This window comes from Drosophila eugracilis, unplaced genomic scaffold, assembly GCF_018153835.1.
Source record: "Drosophila eugracilis isolate 14026-0451.02 unplaced genomic scaffold, ASM1815383v1 contig_401, whole genome shotgun sequence".
Classification (NCBI taxonomy): domain Eukaryota; kingdom Metazoa; phylum Arthropoda; class Insecta; order Diptera; family Drosophilidae; genus Drosophila; species Drosophila eugracilis.
This window is the reverse complement of record NW_024573263.1, coordinates 555,195-571,607: the sequence shown is the minus strand read 5'-3', so window position 1 is coordinate 571,607 and position 16,413 is coordinate 555,195. Positions and strand designations below refer to the sequence as shown.

General features: G+C 37.8%; 1 protein-coding gene across 2 annotated transcripts in view; it reads left to right on the top strand.

Moving 5' to 3' along the window:
• Window positions 1-13,540, top strand: part of LOC108116883 (forkhead box protein O) — a 33,461-nt gene extending 19,921 nt beyond the window's left edge. Inside the window, exons 4-10 of one of the 2 annotated variants that reach the window (XM_017228982.2) lie at window positions 4,181-4,473; window positions 5,119-5,343; window positions 5,591-5,783; window positions 6,398-6,578; window positions 6,752-6,849; window positions 6,923-7,652; window positions 12,498-13,540. In XM_017228982.2, the coding sequence (XP_017084471.2) occupies window positions 4,181-4,473; window positions 5,119-5,343; window positions 5,591-5,783; window positions 6,398-6,578; window positions 6,752-6,849; window positions 6,923-7,357 (1,425 nt within the window). In that variant the 3' untranslated portion in view covers window positions 7,358-7,652; window positions 12,498-13,540. Of the gene's footprint in view, window positions 1-4,180; window positions 4,474-5,118; window positions 5,344-5,590; window positions 5,784-6,397; window positions 6,579-6,724; window positions 6,850-6,922; window positions 7,653-12,497 lie in introns of both variants that reach the window. The other variant, XM_017228981.2, reaches the window with a different exon arrangement.
• The last annotated feature ends 2,873 nt before the right edge of the window (window positions 13,541-16,413 follow it).

Here is a 16,413-nt window from a genome sequence, read left to right as displayed (position 1 = left end):
ATCTAAATGCGAATTATCTTTTTTTTTTCTTCTATGCCTCTCTATGTGTGTGTGTGTCCATTGAATGTGTGTGCTTTGGGTTCATTTGATTTGTGTGTGAGAATCGCTGCAGCTGTTTGGCATTGGGGCGCAGGTTGTGCCCGCCCAACGCCCCCAGCATTTTTCTCTACTTTTCCAGAGGTTAACCGTTTACCAAAAACCGATATAGATCTGGGTTATTTTTTTGCGTTTTATTTGATATTTTTTGGGTATTTTTTGCGTTGACCACAAAACATCGGAGTAAGTGGGCTTTTTTGAGTTACAATAAAAGAAAATAATTTAGATTAAATGATGAGTTAGGTTTTGGATTTTCTACTTAAAAAAATTGTGATTTAACTGAAATTTATCAATAACTAAATTTGGGTATGATTATGGTATGAAGTGTAGATTTTTAAAAATATTTAAGGTCTGTTTTTCTAACTAAGTTACCTTCTCGTCTAAGTTTTACTCCTAAAACCCAAGAATCAAAGCCAAGTTATCAACCTTTGATCCTAAGATCTCCTACTCAGAGCAATTTAACTACAAGTTAGCATACTCAAACCTCTTCCAAATGCACTTGTTTGAAAGTATCGAGGACGACCCAGTTAGCGCCACATGTCGCAATTCATTTCAAAAAAAATATTTTTTAAAATATTTAAGGTCTGTTTTTCTAACTAAGTTACCTTTTCGTCTAAGTTTCACTCCTAAAACCCAAGAATCAAAGCCAAGTTATCAACCTTTGATCCTAAGATCTCCTACTCAGAGCATTTTAACTACAAGTTAGCATACTCAAACCTCCTCAAAATGCACTTGTTCGAAAGTATCGAGGACGACCCAGTTAGCGCCACATGTCGCGATTCATTTCATAAGCCGCTCAAATGGCCCAATGAAATATGCATATTTGATACGAGATGACAGCGTATCACATATATGGGCTGCGATGAGGAGGGGTTCGCCCTCATACATGTTGAGAGCAAGAAAAGAGGCCTGATAAAGCCTCAATTCACCCCGAGAAAAAATGCCTGGGTCGTTTGTGCAGGAAAAAGCTGAAATGGCAGGCAGATTTAATATATTTTAGTGCTTCTTCCCCTTCGTATTTCTATGACCTCCGCCCGCCCGTCGTCTTTCTACCCCAATTACTCATATAAATTATAAAGAAATGAATCAGGGTCCTAGTTACTACACACCCATAAATAAAAGTTTTGCTGTAATAATTGTAATTGGTCAATGGAAAACTTTAACTACGATTTCCATTCGATCGATTTTGGGTCACTCACTAGTCTGGTCCTAGCAACTCAATTTGGTTTAGTTTCTTGGCAAGATTTACACGCTCGTTGCACATTAATTGTACACAATAAGGATCCGCATATCCTTGACTACGAATGGGGAAGGCACTCACTTGAAGGAGGGGAAAAATGTATGAAATTTCCATTTCTGGGTTTTTGCTCATTTAGCGCTCCAAGTGAATTCAATGGAAGCCCAGCATTCTTTTTTTTTTTTTGCCGCCTATTGCTTTTCCTGCGTTTGCCATGGATGCGAAAATGTGGAGGTGACCTATATACATATGAGTGCACTGGGAAAAATAGGGAAATTTACTATAAACTACAAACTATAATGACCTACTTGAGAGAAATGCTTTTAGCTAACTTTTTTTCTAGGTTTATACTTCAAGGTTAGAAATCTTCTTAGATCAAAAACTACTGAAAGTTATCAATATATTTCTTTCAGTGTAAAGCTTAGTACATAATGCAGCTCCTTGGTAACCATTGCCACTATATAGACTGTATATCTGGCCGGCATGTGGTCGCTGTCGCCGTCGAGCTTCGCATATATCTCCCTCGATTTAATAGGCCCAATTAGTTAGATGAATTGTGAATATTTTCTCAATGCTCTCTCGCGTTCTTTTGGCTTTTTTTTTCTTTCGGTCGAGATTTAAGTTTATGAATATTCAATGAAGTGTGTGCCATAAATTATGAATGCCATTTGTTTGCATTTCGCCTTGATTTAATGGCCTTGAGCGAGTAGGCCTAAAGCACAACCCTCTTTGAGGTTTTGTCTTTAAGATTTTTGGTTGCTTTAAATTAAATGTATTTATCATAAAAATTGTTGTTAACTAAGTGATATTTGAAAGTTACTCAAGTTCTAGTTCTAGGAAAATGATTTTGAAGTCTTAAAAGTTATTAAAATGATTTTTCTCATGAAAAGATTTAATCATAAATTACTCAACCTTTTGGGTGATTTTGTTTTTTGTACTAATTCTTTAAAATTCCATTCGTTTATTTTAAGAACTTTAGATCTTTGTAACTAACAAAACTTTAGAAGCTTTACGTTCTTTTAAAATTCAAAACCAGTATTAAAGGTACTAAGTTTTGAACTAATTATGAAATGATAATTACAATAGTTACAAGTTAATAACTTTACAATATCTATCTAGATTAGCTAAATCTAAAGTTCGAGAAAACAGTGATTAGCTGGCCTTTTCCACCTTCCGTTTAACCCTTTTCCCCCTTCGAAGACAAATAAATATTTGCCGTTCTAATACCAAAAATAATCTCTCATTACTCACCCACCCACACCCACACAACCGAAGACCTCATCCTGTTCCTGGACGGAAGTTGGTTGGATAATTCCGCAATCTGGCCATTAGCATAATCAGAACGTTTGCCAAGAAAAAGGAAAATGTTTGAACATGCCAGAGAAGGGAAATGGGGAAAAAGTCGCCTCAGTCGGCAGCGCACTTAAACATTTAAATAAAAATGATAACTTTATGCGAAGGGGGTAAAATTAGATGAAAAGGAGAAGGGTGATGGGGGAAGGGGGGCAAAACCAAAAATGTCATTACAGGACTATCTGTAGGACAGACGCAACAGAAGCAGCTACCACTGACGCCAAGTAAAAGTTTTTCTTGAAAAAAAAAAAACCATCGAGGAAAATAGTAAAGCAAATCCAGAAAAGTATTAGAAAGTCTGTGGGGAGTTGGGGGGCTGTTGCTCCTGTCTGCGAACAGGTTTCGTCGTCAGGCGGGCGTCTGACAGACCCCAGAAGCTTCCCCATCCGCCTCCTAATTCCCGGCCCACCCACTCACATGTCCTGGCAACGGTGATAAATGGCGCCAATGTGCCGCCCGGAGTCGCGACGCGTCGCAATCGCTTTTTCGGTGCCTTTTCAATGGATGCAGGGGGTGTCTTTACATAGAGAAATTTGTTAATAATGTATCTAAGGGTTTTGCAAATAAATATTTAGGATATAAAATATATTTTTATGTTAATTTATTGTTAAAACTTAATAATTTGAATTTAAGATTACTGCTTTCTGTATTTTAAAACATAAAACTCAACATTTCTTTGAATTTTCTAACATTTTCTCTATGTGTTTTTCAAAATTTGTAGGTGGGTGGAATCTGCGGCAAGTTGCCTTTTACAGTTAGTTTAGTTTGTAATGCTCCATTTAGCCTGGCTGCCATCCTGGCTCCTCCCATCCTAATTTTTCTTCTTTTTTTTTCTGATACCAAAACCCTCTAACCTTTAACCAAAAAAAGGTTAGCTAGCTGATGACAAATCCACACACTAAACGTGTTTGATTCTATTTGTTTCTGGCATTTCACTTTTTGTCTACTATTTTCCGCACTCCGATGACATGTAATTGTCCTCTTTTTGCACCTAGACAGGATCGGCAGAGTATTTGTTAGAAGGGGAGGTGTTATGGGTTGTAGGTTGTGGCCTGAGTAGACCATGTCGATTCGCTGTCATTACGCTGCTTACACGCGGTTATTTATGACAATTGTTGGAAAATATGAATTGACAGGAACGACGACGACGACGACGACGGCGACGGCGACAGGCGACGAGGTCTAGTGAAGAAGACATCTTCCAATTAGAGAGTGGAGAATATATGTAAGCCATAAAAATGTCGACAGACAATTGAATGGCACACACAAGCTGTGGAAAAGGAAACGCAGTGTCTTGTCCTTCGACTTCCAGCCAACCAACCAAATTGCTTACAAATCGTTACATCAGCGCAATGAGCAAAGTCCTGGGGATTTGCAAATTTTGCAATTCTTTTATTTCACATATATCTACGAGTATATATATTTTTCTGTTCAATTTTTAGCAAAAATGTTATATTTGTATCTAAAAATGCGTCTTCTTTCTACTCGTTACAGAACTCCATACGTCACAATCTGTCGCTGCACAACCGCTTTATGAGGGTTCAAAACGAGGGCACCGGCAAGTCCTCCTGGTGGATGTTGAACCCGGAGGCCAAGCCTGGCAAATCCGTGCGTCGTCGTGCCGCTTCCATGGAGACATCGCGTTACGAGAAGCGACGTGGCAGGGCCAAGAAGCGTGTGGAGGCACTGCGTCAAGCGGGCGTTGTTGGTCTAAACGATGCCACGCCCTCGCCTAGCAGCAGCGTCAGCGAGGGGCTAGACCATTTCCCGGAGAGTCCGCTGCACAGGTAACTATTAAATGCGATGAGTCAAGTACAGTAAACTATCTATATATAAAGAAAACTTACTAGAAAATATAGTTAATTGCTTAGCCTTTCATTACTTTTTAGTAAGTTATTTAGCGATTTCAATTATTTTTTGAACTATTTATCTTGTTAGAAATAATCTATTTTGTTAGTTAATTGGCTAGTTAATATTTAATAAATTAATAGAACTTTTTCAATAAATAAACTTAGGATGGAAATGCAAAGTTTTATCAGGATTTTAAGTCTACTTTTTCACTAACCAAACTTATTTTACTTATTTAAACTGAAGCATGGTTAGTTAATTTATTTCTTTAACTACAAAATTTATAATAAATTAACTTAATTTAAACTTAAATTAGTTCACTAAGTTAAAGCGCTTTTAGAGCATGATCTAAACAGATTTTTTATAGATTATTTAACAATCAGCGCTTGAGCTTCACTGTGGCCATTGATTGGCTTGTTTGTAGAGTTTTTGATCTCATTTTAACTTGTCTCTGACTCTAGAGTCTTGTCTACCTATAAGTTTTTATTTTACAAATAAATATTGCTTTTTATATAAGTTGTTATATATTCAATTTTTATTTATTTGTTTCTTGTTTTTTCTTATTTATTTTTACGACGATAAAGTGGCGGTGGCTTCCAATTGTCGCCCGACTTCCGGCAGCGCGCCTCATCCAATGCCAGTTCCTGCGGGCGCCTGAGTCCCATTAGGGCGCAGGACTTAGAGCCCGATTGGGGCTTCCCTGTTGACTACCAGAATACGACGATGACGCAGGCCCATGCCCAGGCCCTCGAGGAGTTGACGGGTTCAATAGCGGATGAGCTGACGCTGTGCACCCAGCAGCAGCAAGGGTCAGTTCTCTCGATGGCTGTTTATTTCATTTTTGTTTTGAATTACCCAAATGATAGATGTCATCCCCTCAGCCTTTTTATGTTGTTTAATATAATTTGTTGCATGCATGAAATCAAAAAACGAAAATACCTTAACTTGCTTGAGCTTTGCATGTTTGATAATCTCGATGGTCATGTCGTAGAACAGATCTATAAAGTCACCTTCTCTTCTCGTTCTTGCCACCCAACGATCGTACGGCTGGAGTAGATTCAGTGCCGCTTCGGGTATACCCACGCAGCCCCCGCCCCCGCCTTATCAGCCACCGCAGCATCAGCAGGCGCAGCAGCAACAGTCCTATGCCCTCAACGGCCCCGCCACTGGCTACAACACACTGCAGCCGCAGTCGCAGTGCCTGCTGCACCGATCCCTCAACTGCAGTTGCCTGCACAATGCAAGAGACGTGAGTAGCTTAAAGTAACAAGGATATTAATGTATACATTTTAACTATCATCTTAAGGGGTAAGAAATCTTAGATTCAAAGGGCGACTATGATATTTTAAAGGTTTTTTAAGATATTCTAACAAATTTAAACTACTAATGATAAACTAATGTTAACTTAAGAAGTGGTTTATGGTCCCTTTTGGATTAAATTATAATAGTTGCCTTATATATTTATATATACGAGTGCCACGGAATCGATAATCAATGGAAGCATAAATCCGATTTGGAGAGCCATAAATCACTAGCCTAGATAATGATTTGTAATATTATAATTTCGTTGATTTCCATAATCAAAGAGAGGTTTTTTCCGCCAGTAATATGCATAAATCATATTAAAAAGGGGTTATCAAAGTCTATAAACATATTCAAAAATTGTATTCAGACATCAATAATGGTCTAAATAAATTTCAAAAATTTATTTTAACTGATAATTTAGAGCTTGATATGCTTTTAACACAAACAAAAGATCTTTTAAGGCGATTTTAGTACATTTTATATAACAATAATTAAATATATAGTAAATAGATATATTTTAAAGTTTGATTTTCACCAACATTACTCTTCCTTTTCCAGGGTCTCTCGCCGAACTCAGTAACCACAACAATGTCGCCCGCCTATCCAAACAGCGAGCCCTCTTCGGACTCACTGAACACGTACAGCAACGTGGTGCTCGATGGTCCCGCGGACACTGCCTCTTTGTTGGTGCAACAACAGCAACAGCAACAGCAGCAACAATTGTCCGGCAACTTGGAAGGTAAGAAGATAAAGTCAATCAATCTTTCTAACTTCATTATCTATACCTCTATCCTGCTTATCTTCCCCTTTAACCGTCTCTGTATCTCTCGCTCTGCCGTATGACCAACTCCACCTCTCTCCACCTAACTCGATGCGATATGTTAGATAATAACTGCGCCTCTACTTTGATAGGACAATGCCTGGAGGTGCTGAACAACGAGGCCCAGCCGATTGACGAATTTAATCTGGAGAACTTTCCAGTGGGGAATCTGGAGTGCAATGTCGAGGAGGTGAGTTATTATAAATTCTAAAGAAAAGCAGGTTCCTTAAATAAGATAATGCTCTTTTCCTATATCCCAACAGTTGCTTCAGCAGGAGATGAGCTATGGCGGTCTGCTGGACATCAATATCCCCTTGGCCACGGTGAACACGAACTTGGTCAACAGCAGCAGTGCGCCCCTGAACATCAGCAGCATCAGCAACATCAGCAACATCAGCAACATCAGCAACCTCAGCAACCTTAGTAACCTTAGCAGCAATTCCGGCAGTAGTCTCAGTCTAAATCAGCTGCAGGCTCAGCTGCAACAGCAACAGCAGCAGCAGCAACAACAGCAGCAACTGCAACAGCAGCAGCAACAGCAACATCAGCAACACCAGCAACAATTGCTGCTCAATAATAACAACAACAGCAACAGCAGCTTGGAATTGGCAACACAAACGGCTAGCACAAATCTGAATGCCCGAGTGCAATACTCGCAACCCAGTGTGGTGACCTCGCCACCATCTTGGGTCCACTAGATAATGGTCGATGATCCTAGGACGATCTTTAGTTGTTAATCGTCGTCGTCATCGTCATTATATGTGTATGTGTTGTTTGTGTCGCCAATGGAACGCTTTAAACGCTAATTCTAAGAACAATAGTGTAAAGAGTTGTAAGCTGCAGGAGATGAAGGGGAGAAACTGGATACGGAAATGGAAACGGAAACGGATGAGGATAAGAGGAATCGGTGTCTTTATCGGTTATGCAGCAGCTGCAGGATCAGTGAGCAGTAAGGAGGAGCCGCAGCTGGACAGCCACTAAAAAGTTTACAAAGTAAGTATAAGATATATATTATTAATATATAGATCTTAGGTTCTTTAGATAGAATTAGATCTGTAAAACTTAAAGCGGATTAAATTTCCGATCAAAATGAATTTCCTTAAATAGAGCTTATTAAAACTGATAGATATCTATTCCATAAAACATGAGCAGCTTTTACTGCTTACCACTGCATCCATCGGTCGCTTTCAATTAACATCATCATCGGAACTAAAAGCCATTCAATGTGACAGCATAAATTATGTTAATAATGTCATTTCACGGCGTACATTTTATGAATATGTAAAATGGGAAAAAGTGGCTGAGACCGGAACCCCTCCTCCCCCATGCTTTCCGAGAGATTTTCCTTCCCCGTTTCCTTTTTTTTAACTGCGATTCCGTGTCCTGTTTATATACAAATCGTCTTCAGTTGACTTCACTGGCACCCATGAATCTTTTATGGACAATTCCATTCGTGAACTTCTTTCTTCCGTGGCCGTGGAATTTGTACTTATTTTTTTGTTTGCTGCTACTTGAGGGCAATTACAAGCGTTCAATTATCATAATACATTGTCAGGAGAGCAACAAACAGAAAAAATACATGAAGAATTTCCTTTAAGTCCTTTTCAATTTGAGCGCTTTTAAAGTGAGAGGTTGCCGCGCACGGAGCTCACTCAAATTATGGCAAATTAAGTCAATTTACCTAAGCCATAAAATATGTAAGAGCCACTTTGCTACCTTGGCAGGACAGGCTATATATATATATATGTATGTATCCAAGCCAAGTGTCCTTTTGCCCGGTTTCCGCGCTAATTTGACTGGCCAAGCATGGCGAAGTCGAAGGGAAAATAGCCCGAAGGCATCTCAGGGCAGGCAAACCGCGGCGCAAATTCGTCAAGGCAACTCCCCTTCGTCCTTTTTCGGGTCCGTCCAGGTCTACTAGCCTTCGAAAGCAAATGCTGAAAAATTAATTACGTCCTTAGGGTGACTTATGCATGCCACTGATATCTGACCCAACTCCTGAGTTCGTCGACGGCTCACCTGAGAGGGGGACCAGCACGTGGGTCAGGTGGGTCAGCCGTGTGGGATATGTGGAGCTCAAATCAAGCGTGTTAAACGTTGCTAATATTGAAAAATTACGATGATTTGGCAGGTGGGTTTTAGGGGTGGGTGGGTGTTGTTTAATGACAGCGATTTAAGATTGAAATTTAGCAGTGTTTGATTGAAGGTTTTGATACGAAATAATGGTCTTTTTAGAGGGCAAATATTTAATAATTAAGATGCAAGAATTTTCTTGCTACAATGTACATTTCAAACCAACTTTTTAGTGTATTTATATTGATCATATCAGAATGTTACTTTTCTTTTAGAACTCAGTCTCTACCTGGTATCTCAATTACTTCCATCTATGGTTCTACTTAACATTCCTTTAGCTAGCTTTCCTTTTCCTTTTTTTTTTTTTCAATTTCAATGTCATGACTGGCGACTGTCACCGCGCATTTTTGCTTTGTGCCAAACTTCATCGGGCAACAAAAAAGTACATCAGGAAAAGTGCGGGGGAAAACCTTTGTCCTGTCCGTTTACCCACACACGCACACACAAATTGAATTCCACACTAAGTTTTGCTGTAAGCCAACAATTAGAAAACAGCAAAGCGACCAGAAAAAAGAAATACCAAAGAAAAAAAAGAAGGACGTAAGAAGGACCAAGTTGCTAGAGGACCAAGTTGTAACTTTGTCAAGTTTGGCGCCAATCGCATGACGTGCTAATAAAATAAAATTGCCAACTTGGAAAGGGACTGAAATAAAAGAAATCATTTCGAAATTTATGCCAAGTGCAAACTTTTGTGTTTGCCGGGGGGTTTTTTCCTCTTCATTTGAGTGAATAATTTGAATTGCATCAGCATCAGCAGTAGCAGCAGTAGCAGAAGCGGATTTCCATTTCTTTCACTTTTCATAATTCAACCAACTGACAGCAGCTAGAAATTCTTTTCTTATTATGCTAATATCTTAAAGTTGAATGCAAGGAGAACGGGAGGGTGAGACTCCATAGGCTTATTGCATATTTAATAAAGAATATCCTGTAGAAATAATGTAACTTTAAGGCGAGGTTTTGCCGCTGTAGCCCTTATTAGCCAGGAGCGACACATGCCACTCAATAAGTTGCCGCAACATCTGTCCAGGAGGAGGTTGACTATAAAACGCTGAAATGTTGTAAAATGAGATGGGGAATTGCTAAGAGAGCGGGACCGAGATGGGGGAAATCACATCATCGTCCGCAGATTGACTGACTTGACACATAATAAAGTCACACTCAAATTATGGTTGCAGATGGTGGTGCCACCATGGGGCAGGCAACCAATCCGCTGTTCTATGCTGTACACTATAAGAATTAAGAATTAAATAAAAGAATCAAAATATTAATTCTGGAATTTAAATGATAAAGAAATTATTAGCAAACTTTCTTTACTCCTTCTTCTTACCAATTTTTTTCTTTGAATTAATTTTATGTAACTTTCTTTTAGAAAAGGTAGAAATTGTGCTACGCTTTCAAACTTATTAAAACATAAATTGCAAATTGTCAAGTTTATTTTAAAATTTCTGTATTAATACTGTTTTTTACAGTGCACCTTTAACGGGGGGTGCAGGTTGGTTGCCCTGGTGAAACCGCGCGTGAAACACAAAGGCATTTTCAGGCAATTTATTAGTTGACAAAAAGAAGGAAAAAAATAGAAAAAAATAAAGCAAAGGAGCAAAAAAATGAGGCAAAAAATGTGCGGCTTCGTTACCGCGGCCTATGTCAGAATCCTTGGCAACCAGATTCCATCGGCCGACAGCCGCAGGACCTTCCAGCAGGACCGCAACTTTCGCTTAGGTGTTGAAACTTGTCCGCAACTCGCTGAATTATTCAGAGAGCTCAAACTTTTTTCCGGCTCACATTTGATTAAATTTTAATGCCAGTGCATCATTAATAAATTCCCAGCGGGGACGGGGAGGGAAGTTTGAATAAATTGAATTAGCGACAGGATTTGTCCGGCGGGAGCAAGTCCCCGCAGATTGTTTGACAAACTTTGGACAGGTTTGTTGGCCGCACTCGAACCAAAAGTGTCAGAACTAATTGTCCAAGTGTTGGAAATAGCTTGGCAAAAGAGAAAATCCGCCCCTGCATTGGCATTCAAATGAAAATTTCATTATCCAGGCGGCAGCGGGAAATCAATTTGTCAGCATGGGGAAAACGAATGCGCTATTCGCGACTTCATAATACAAATTGTCAGCAATTTAATAACATTTAAGCTGCCAACGGCGGTCACAATGATAAGCGAGGCCAGACATACACATCTCTACATCCTCACACTCACATTTATGTATATATATATCTGTACAAGGACCTGCTCAAAAAGGTCCTTGTGGCAACAAACCGCATTTACACTCACTTAACTCAACACGATGCGGAGGTCGCTTACCATGGCTTTTCCCCTCTGGCCAGAGTTGGGAAAACAATTGCCAGGAAGCAAAGGGAAAACTGAAAACGGCTTGTGTACAAGCTGCTTAAGGTCCTTAAGGACCCTCACCAACACACACACATGCACGCATGTTCAAACAAATAAAGCACTGCGAGCGGTTTAAACACTTGTTGCATGGACAAAGGATAATGACGTGACAGGAGCTGACACTCATACAGAAGAACTCACAAACACACGCACCTTTGCCATACACAGAAACCTATTTTCTGATCTGAACTTTTAATATTTTGATAATGAAATATACAACCCTAAAGCATATTTAATAAAACTATAAAATAGAGCTTTACGTTTAAAAGAAAACTGGATCCAGTAAAGTAAATTTTAAGCTTAAAATGAATTATTTGGAGGCAGCTCTACATAATTTTTCTAAAAGCAAAAGTATTTTCAAAAGCAATCCGATTTTTGCCGTGTAAGTAATAAAGCAAACAGTCAACGCGTTTTGTAATAAACTGCAAGGCAGCCAGAAGGAATGGCCGGAACTCCCAGAAAAGGGCAAAGAACGACAAGGACACCTGGTGGCTTCCTTTCCTGTCAATCCGTCCGTGAAAACCCCTGCAAATATGCCTTAAGGGAAGAGGAGTTTATATGGAATGGCATCTAATCACAGGCCTTGGCACACAGTCACTCAATCACATACACACACTCAGCCCCAATCGGATACAAAAATTTAATGCCTCCAAGGAGTGGCGGTCATAAAGCGCTCATAAGTAGGCTTCACACTCCCCTTCCCGCAGCTTCTGGTCCTCTGAAGTGTCGCATAAAATTCAATTGCAGGCCATAAAAACTGCGCGTGATCTACATACAGAATATAATTTAAAGCTGTAACTAATAAAATTGTCAGCGATAAGTGAAGAGCTTTGATTTTTATGATTTTTTTTTTGCAAGCGACAACAATTTGCCAACAGAACCAGAATTTATTGTTGGGGGGCTCTGAGGCAAAAAATCTTATTTTAAATGTTTAGCGCCGTCGTTTTTATGGCATAATTTTGGCCATTTGTAGTTTTGTCCTTTGTGGAAATTTGCATAAAAATTGGCAGATAAGAAGAGAGAAGGAAAGTGTCGAGTGCTGTATCTCCCTCTCATCAGCCGGCTTATGAATATTTCTGTCAAGTGTCAAAAGCTATTAGACCCCGAAAAAAAATCTCTGAATAAATTAGCCACTTGGGAGGAAGGCTGTCTTGGTCATTGTCGGAACAGGCTGATTGTGCTTTTATGGAGTGTTGATGGGAGGGAAACTGATTTACTTAGAATAAGGATACTTACCCACTCTTTATATATATATAGAGATTATATAATTAAAAACTTACTAAGCTTTTCTTGTTCTTTTGTCTTTTCAGGATAAATCTGGTCGCTTCTAATCTAACATACATACAATACATATACATAGATATATAATTACAAATATATAGTTATGCATTACACACGTAGAAACGAAGCATACAAATAATACCAATTAATCACCAATAATTAGATGCTACAATTAGTGAAATTCTCTGTGGCAGTGCAAAAACAATTTTGTCCACTTAATGAAGGGAAAATTTGAATTGAATTGAAAAGAAAACACGGTTTAGTTATTAGGTTCAACTTTGTACATATTAATTTTAATAACCTTGACGTAATGAAACCCACAAATAATAATAATAATATTAATGACTACTACTGATAATAAAGAACAACAAACAACAAGCGTAAAACGTAAACTAAATGTTCGATAACTAAGTGGAAAAATATTTGTTAACCCAGCTATCGAGAAAAACCAATGGAAAAACAACAGAAAATGTCAACATAAACGGAAAAAAACAAAAGGAAATTAGCACAATTATGTAATAATTTATGCTTAATGAATGTATTTAATTGAAAATCTAATTGTAACTGTATATTTTTTCTATAAAGAGCAAAGAAAACCCTTAAAGAAGAATGAAACTTGTGTAAAAATTATGCTTAAGATTCGCAATGATATACGTAATAAATTCTCCGATTAGTTAGCTCACATCAGATCAGCTCGGCTTATACAAAAAAAAAAAAGAAAGAAAAAGAAATGAAATGAAAACCTTTGTTATATAAATATATGCCAACCCACATATGTAGATCTTACAATTGAATGTAATACATTAAACTTCAAATATTAGTAAATGTAAATGTTGATAGGCAAACTAGAAATACAAAATTATAACAGAATATCCACACAAAAAACAAAACTCAAAACCCAAGCAGAACTAGAAGCTTAAAATAATAAGCAAATACATGCGCATCATTGTGTACTATTATGGGCTAAATGTTAATTATTAACTAGATTGTACAATTCAAATGTAGTTCATACTATTTAAAAAGCAAAAACGGAGTGAAGATGAATAAACTGATGATTCAATATAAGAAACAAGAGCTTATTGTTTTCAATCGTACAAAAAAAAAGAATTTTAATTAAAAAAAGGGAATTTTAAATGACATTGGTAGAAGTTGAACCTGCAACCACCATATGCAAAATTTCAAGCTTTAAAAGCCGCGCTTTAGCTAGCTGAGCCATAGGGCAAGCGCCGCGCGGCTTTCAAATTGCACAGTTAAGCCGAAGGTTCTGACAGCGAAATAGCAAGCTCAATCCCACTGGACTCAGTTATAATTCTCAAGTGTTTTTTCTGAAAAAGGTGGTTTATATAGGCGCGTTTTAATCAGTCAAGCCTCCGCGATTTGATTACGTCACTGAGTGCCCAAGTTAATTACACAAGCGATACAGAAAACACGATATATATATATATATATTCATATATAATATATATTCATATATAAAAAGCTCTTAATTGTTGTTGGAGCAATTAAATAATTAATTTGAATAAAAAAAAAGCTTCTTCTATATACAAAGCAAGGATTTTTGAAGCAAAAGCTTCTCTCAGTCTTTCAAAATGGAGGGAAGGCTGAAAAGCTTTTCTCCAAATAATAACGTACTACTCAAGCGATCTATTCACGTAGAAGATCATCGTGTCTTCGAACCCATGGATGTAGATAGTTGTGATGGTGATTCTGCACCACCACCTATCTATCCAGTTGATGCGTCATCACAGAACCAACCCTGCGAACCCATGGATATGGATATGGATATCGATTCAGAGCTAAATCATATTGACACAGTTCAAAAACAGTTATTACATCCTCCTCAGCGCCATATCGAAATATCGGTGTCTGTTTCGATTATGATAAACTGTGAATGATGTGCTGATCTATCGAAAGGTAATATTTCTTTTGTTCAAACGGTTTTTTATTTTAAATTCCTCCTCAGCGCCATATCGAAATATCGGTGTCTGTTTCGATTATGATAAACTGTGAATGATGTGCTGATCTATCGAAAGGTAATATTTCTTTTGTTCAAACGGTTTTTTATTTTAAATTCTCTTAATAACTTCAAACTTTTGATGTTTGAGTTGTATTAATCGACATAATTTTTTTCAGCGTAGTCAATGAGAAACGGTGGTTTTTAAGTGTAAAGTAAGGTATTACCTGATGATTAGTATAAGAATCAATAGCTTATTGATTTCAATGATACTCAGGTGAAAAGTATTGAAATTATTTTGTAAAAAGTGTTCTTTTTGGTTAAAAAAAAATAATTGGTGGCATTCGAACCTGCCACCGTAAAGAGACTTCAAGCTTTTTAAGATGCACTTTAGGCAACTGAGCTATTGTAAAAGCGCCACGCGACTTTCAGAATGCACAGTTAAACAGAAAGCTTACAGATAACCAGAAGAAAGAGCTGGATAGTGGGGAGAAAATTACAGAAGAGAGATAGCTAGTCCATGCATTCTTCCCACTTTCATTACCAGCCTTACAAGTTATATTTATAGATTGTTATAATTCTCAAGTGCTCTTTATGAAAACTAAAGCTTATATAGGCGTATTTTACTTGTTCAATCCCGCGCAATTTATATCCGTCACTGAGTGACGAACGTTGACTCTGTAATTTCACAAGCGAAAAAGAAAAACGACATATACATATATAAAAAGCTATTCATTGTTGCTTGTTGCTCAATTAATTAATCGATTCGTGTGTAAAAAAAAAGCTATCTATACTATACCAAGGCAGGATTTTTAATTGAAATCTCTTCATTATGAAGACGAAGACAAGGCCGAATAGCTTTCTTTCATATAAACGACTCAAGCGATCCATAGAGGCAAATCGCTTCGAACCCATGGATGTGGATATTGATGTTTATGATCCACCATCGCCGAGTTATCCAATTGAGTCACAGAACCTACAATACGAGCCCATGGATACTGAAATTGAGTCAGAACTAGACATGGCTGACACTGCTCAAAAGCAGTTATCACAGCCTCAGCACCGTATCAAAATATCGGTATCTGAGTCAGAACTAGACATGGCTGTCACTGCTCAAAAGCAGTTATCACAGCCTCAGCACCATTTCAAAATATCGGTGTCTGTTAAGATTGTGTCAAATCACAATTAATTAAGATTATTTCTATTTCTTTTGTACCGACCGATTTTGTTTTTGAAATTTGTAAAGTTGTGTTGTATTTTGCTTTCTGTGTTAAACCGCGTTAAAAGTAGTATTTATTATTGTTTAAATTCGCATCACTGCCAAATAGGTTACATGACATGATATCACAACTGCCCGTTGCGACACCTAGCGGAGTGTAGATGTGGTAGATAACGTTGGGTTGCCAAATACATTTTAAATGTCAAATAATACTCCACCTGGCGTTTTAGGTTCGCAGTATATTGGAATACACTGGAAAAAGTTTTTATTTTGAATTTCAAACGCAAACTAGAGTGGAGTAATGACTTTCAATCATATAAAATCAAAAATATTTATAAAAAATTAATTGAAAGCTAAGGTAGGTATATACATTATCTATGAATTGTAACTTTTAATTTATAAATAGAAAATACAACTATAACATAGGAGTAAATAAATAAGCAAAAACGCTTCCGAGTTGAACACTTCCTCAAAATATATTCCAGCTCATTCCGTATGCGAAGTGATGTGTCAACAACAAACTTAAAGCGCAGTTAGTATTTCCTAATAACGATACATTTCCCCAACCTTTCTCTAGATTTCAGAAGAGAGTAGCAACTGATTGAATGCTTACCGCTTGAATACTGGAGCACCTACTTCACAAAAGGCCGGAAACTTTCAATTCTGCGGAACATTGTGTAAAGTTTTTCAAGCCGGACAAACCGGCCAGGGCAGATGTTTTTTTGTTGTATATTTATTTATCTATTTGGTTACAGCTTTCGGTTTCGATTTC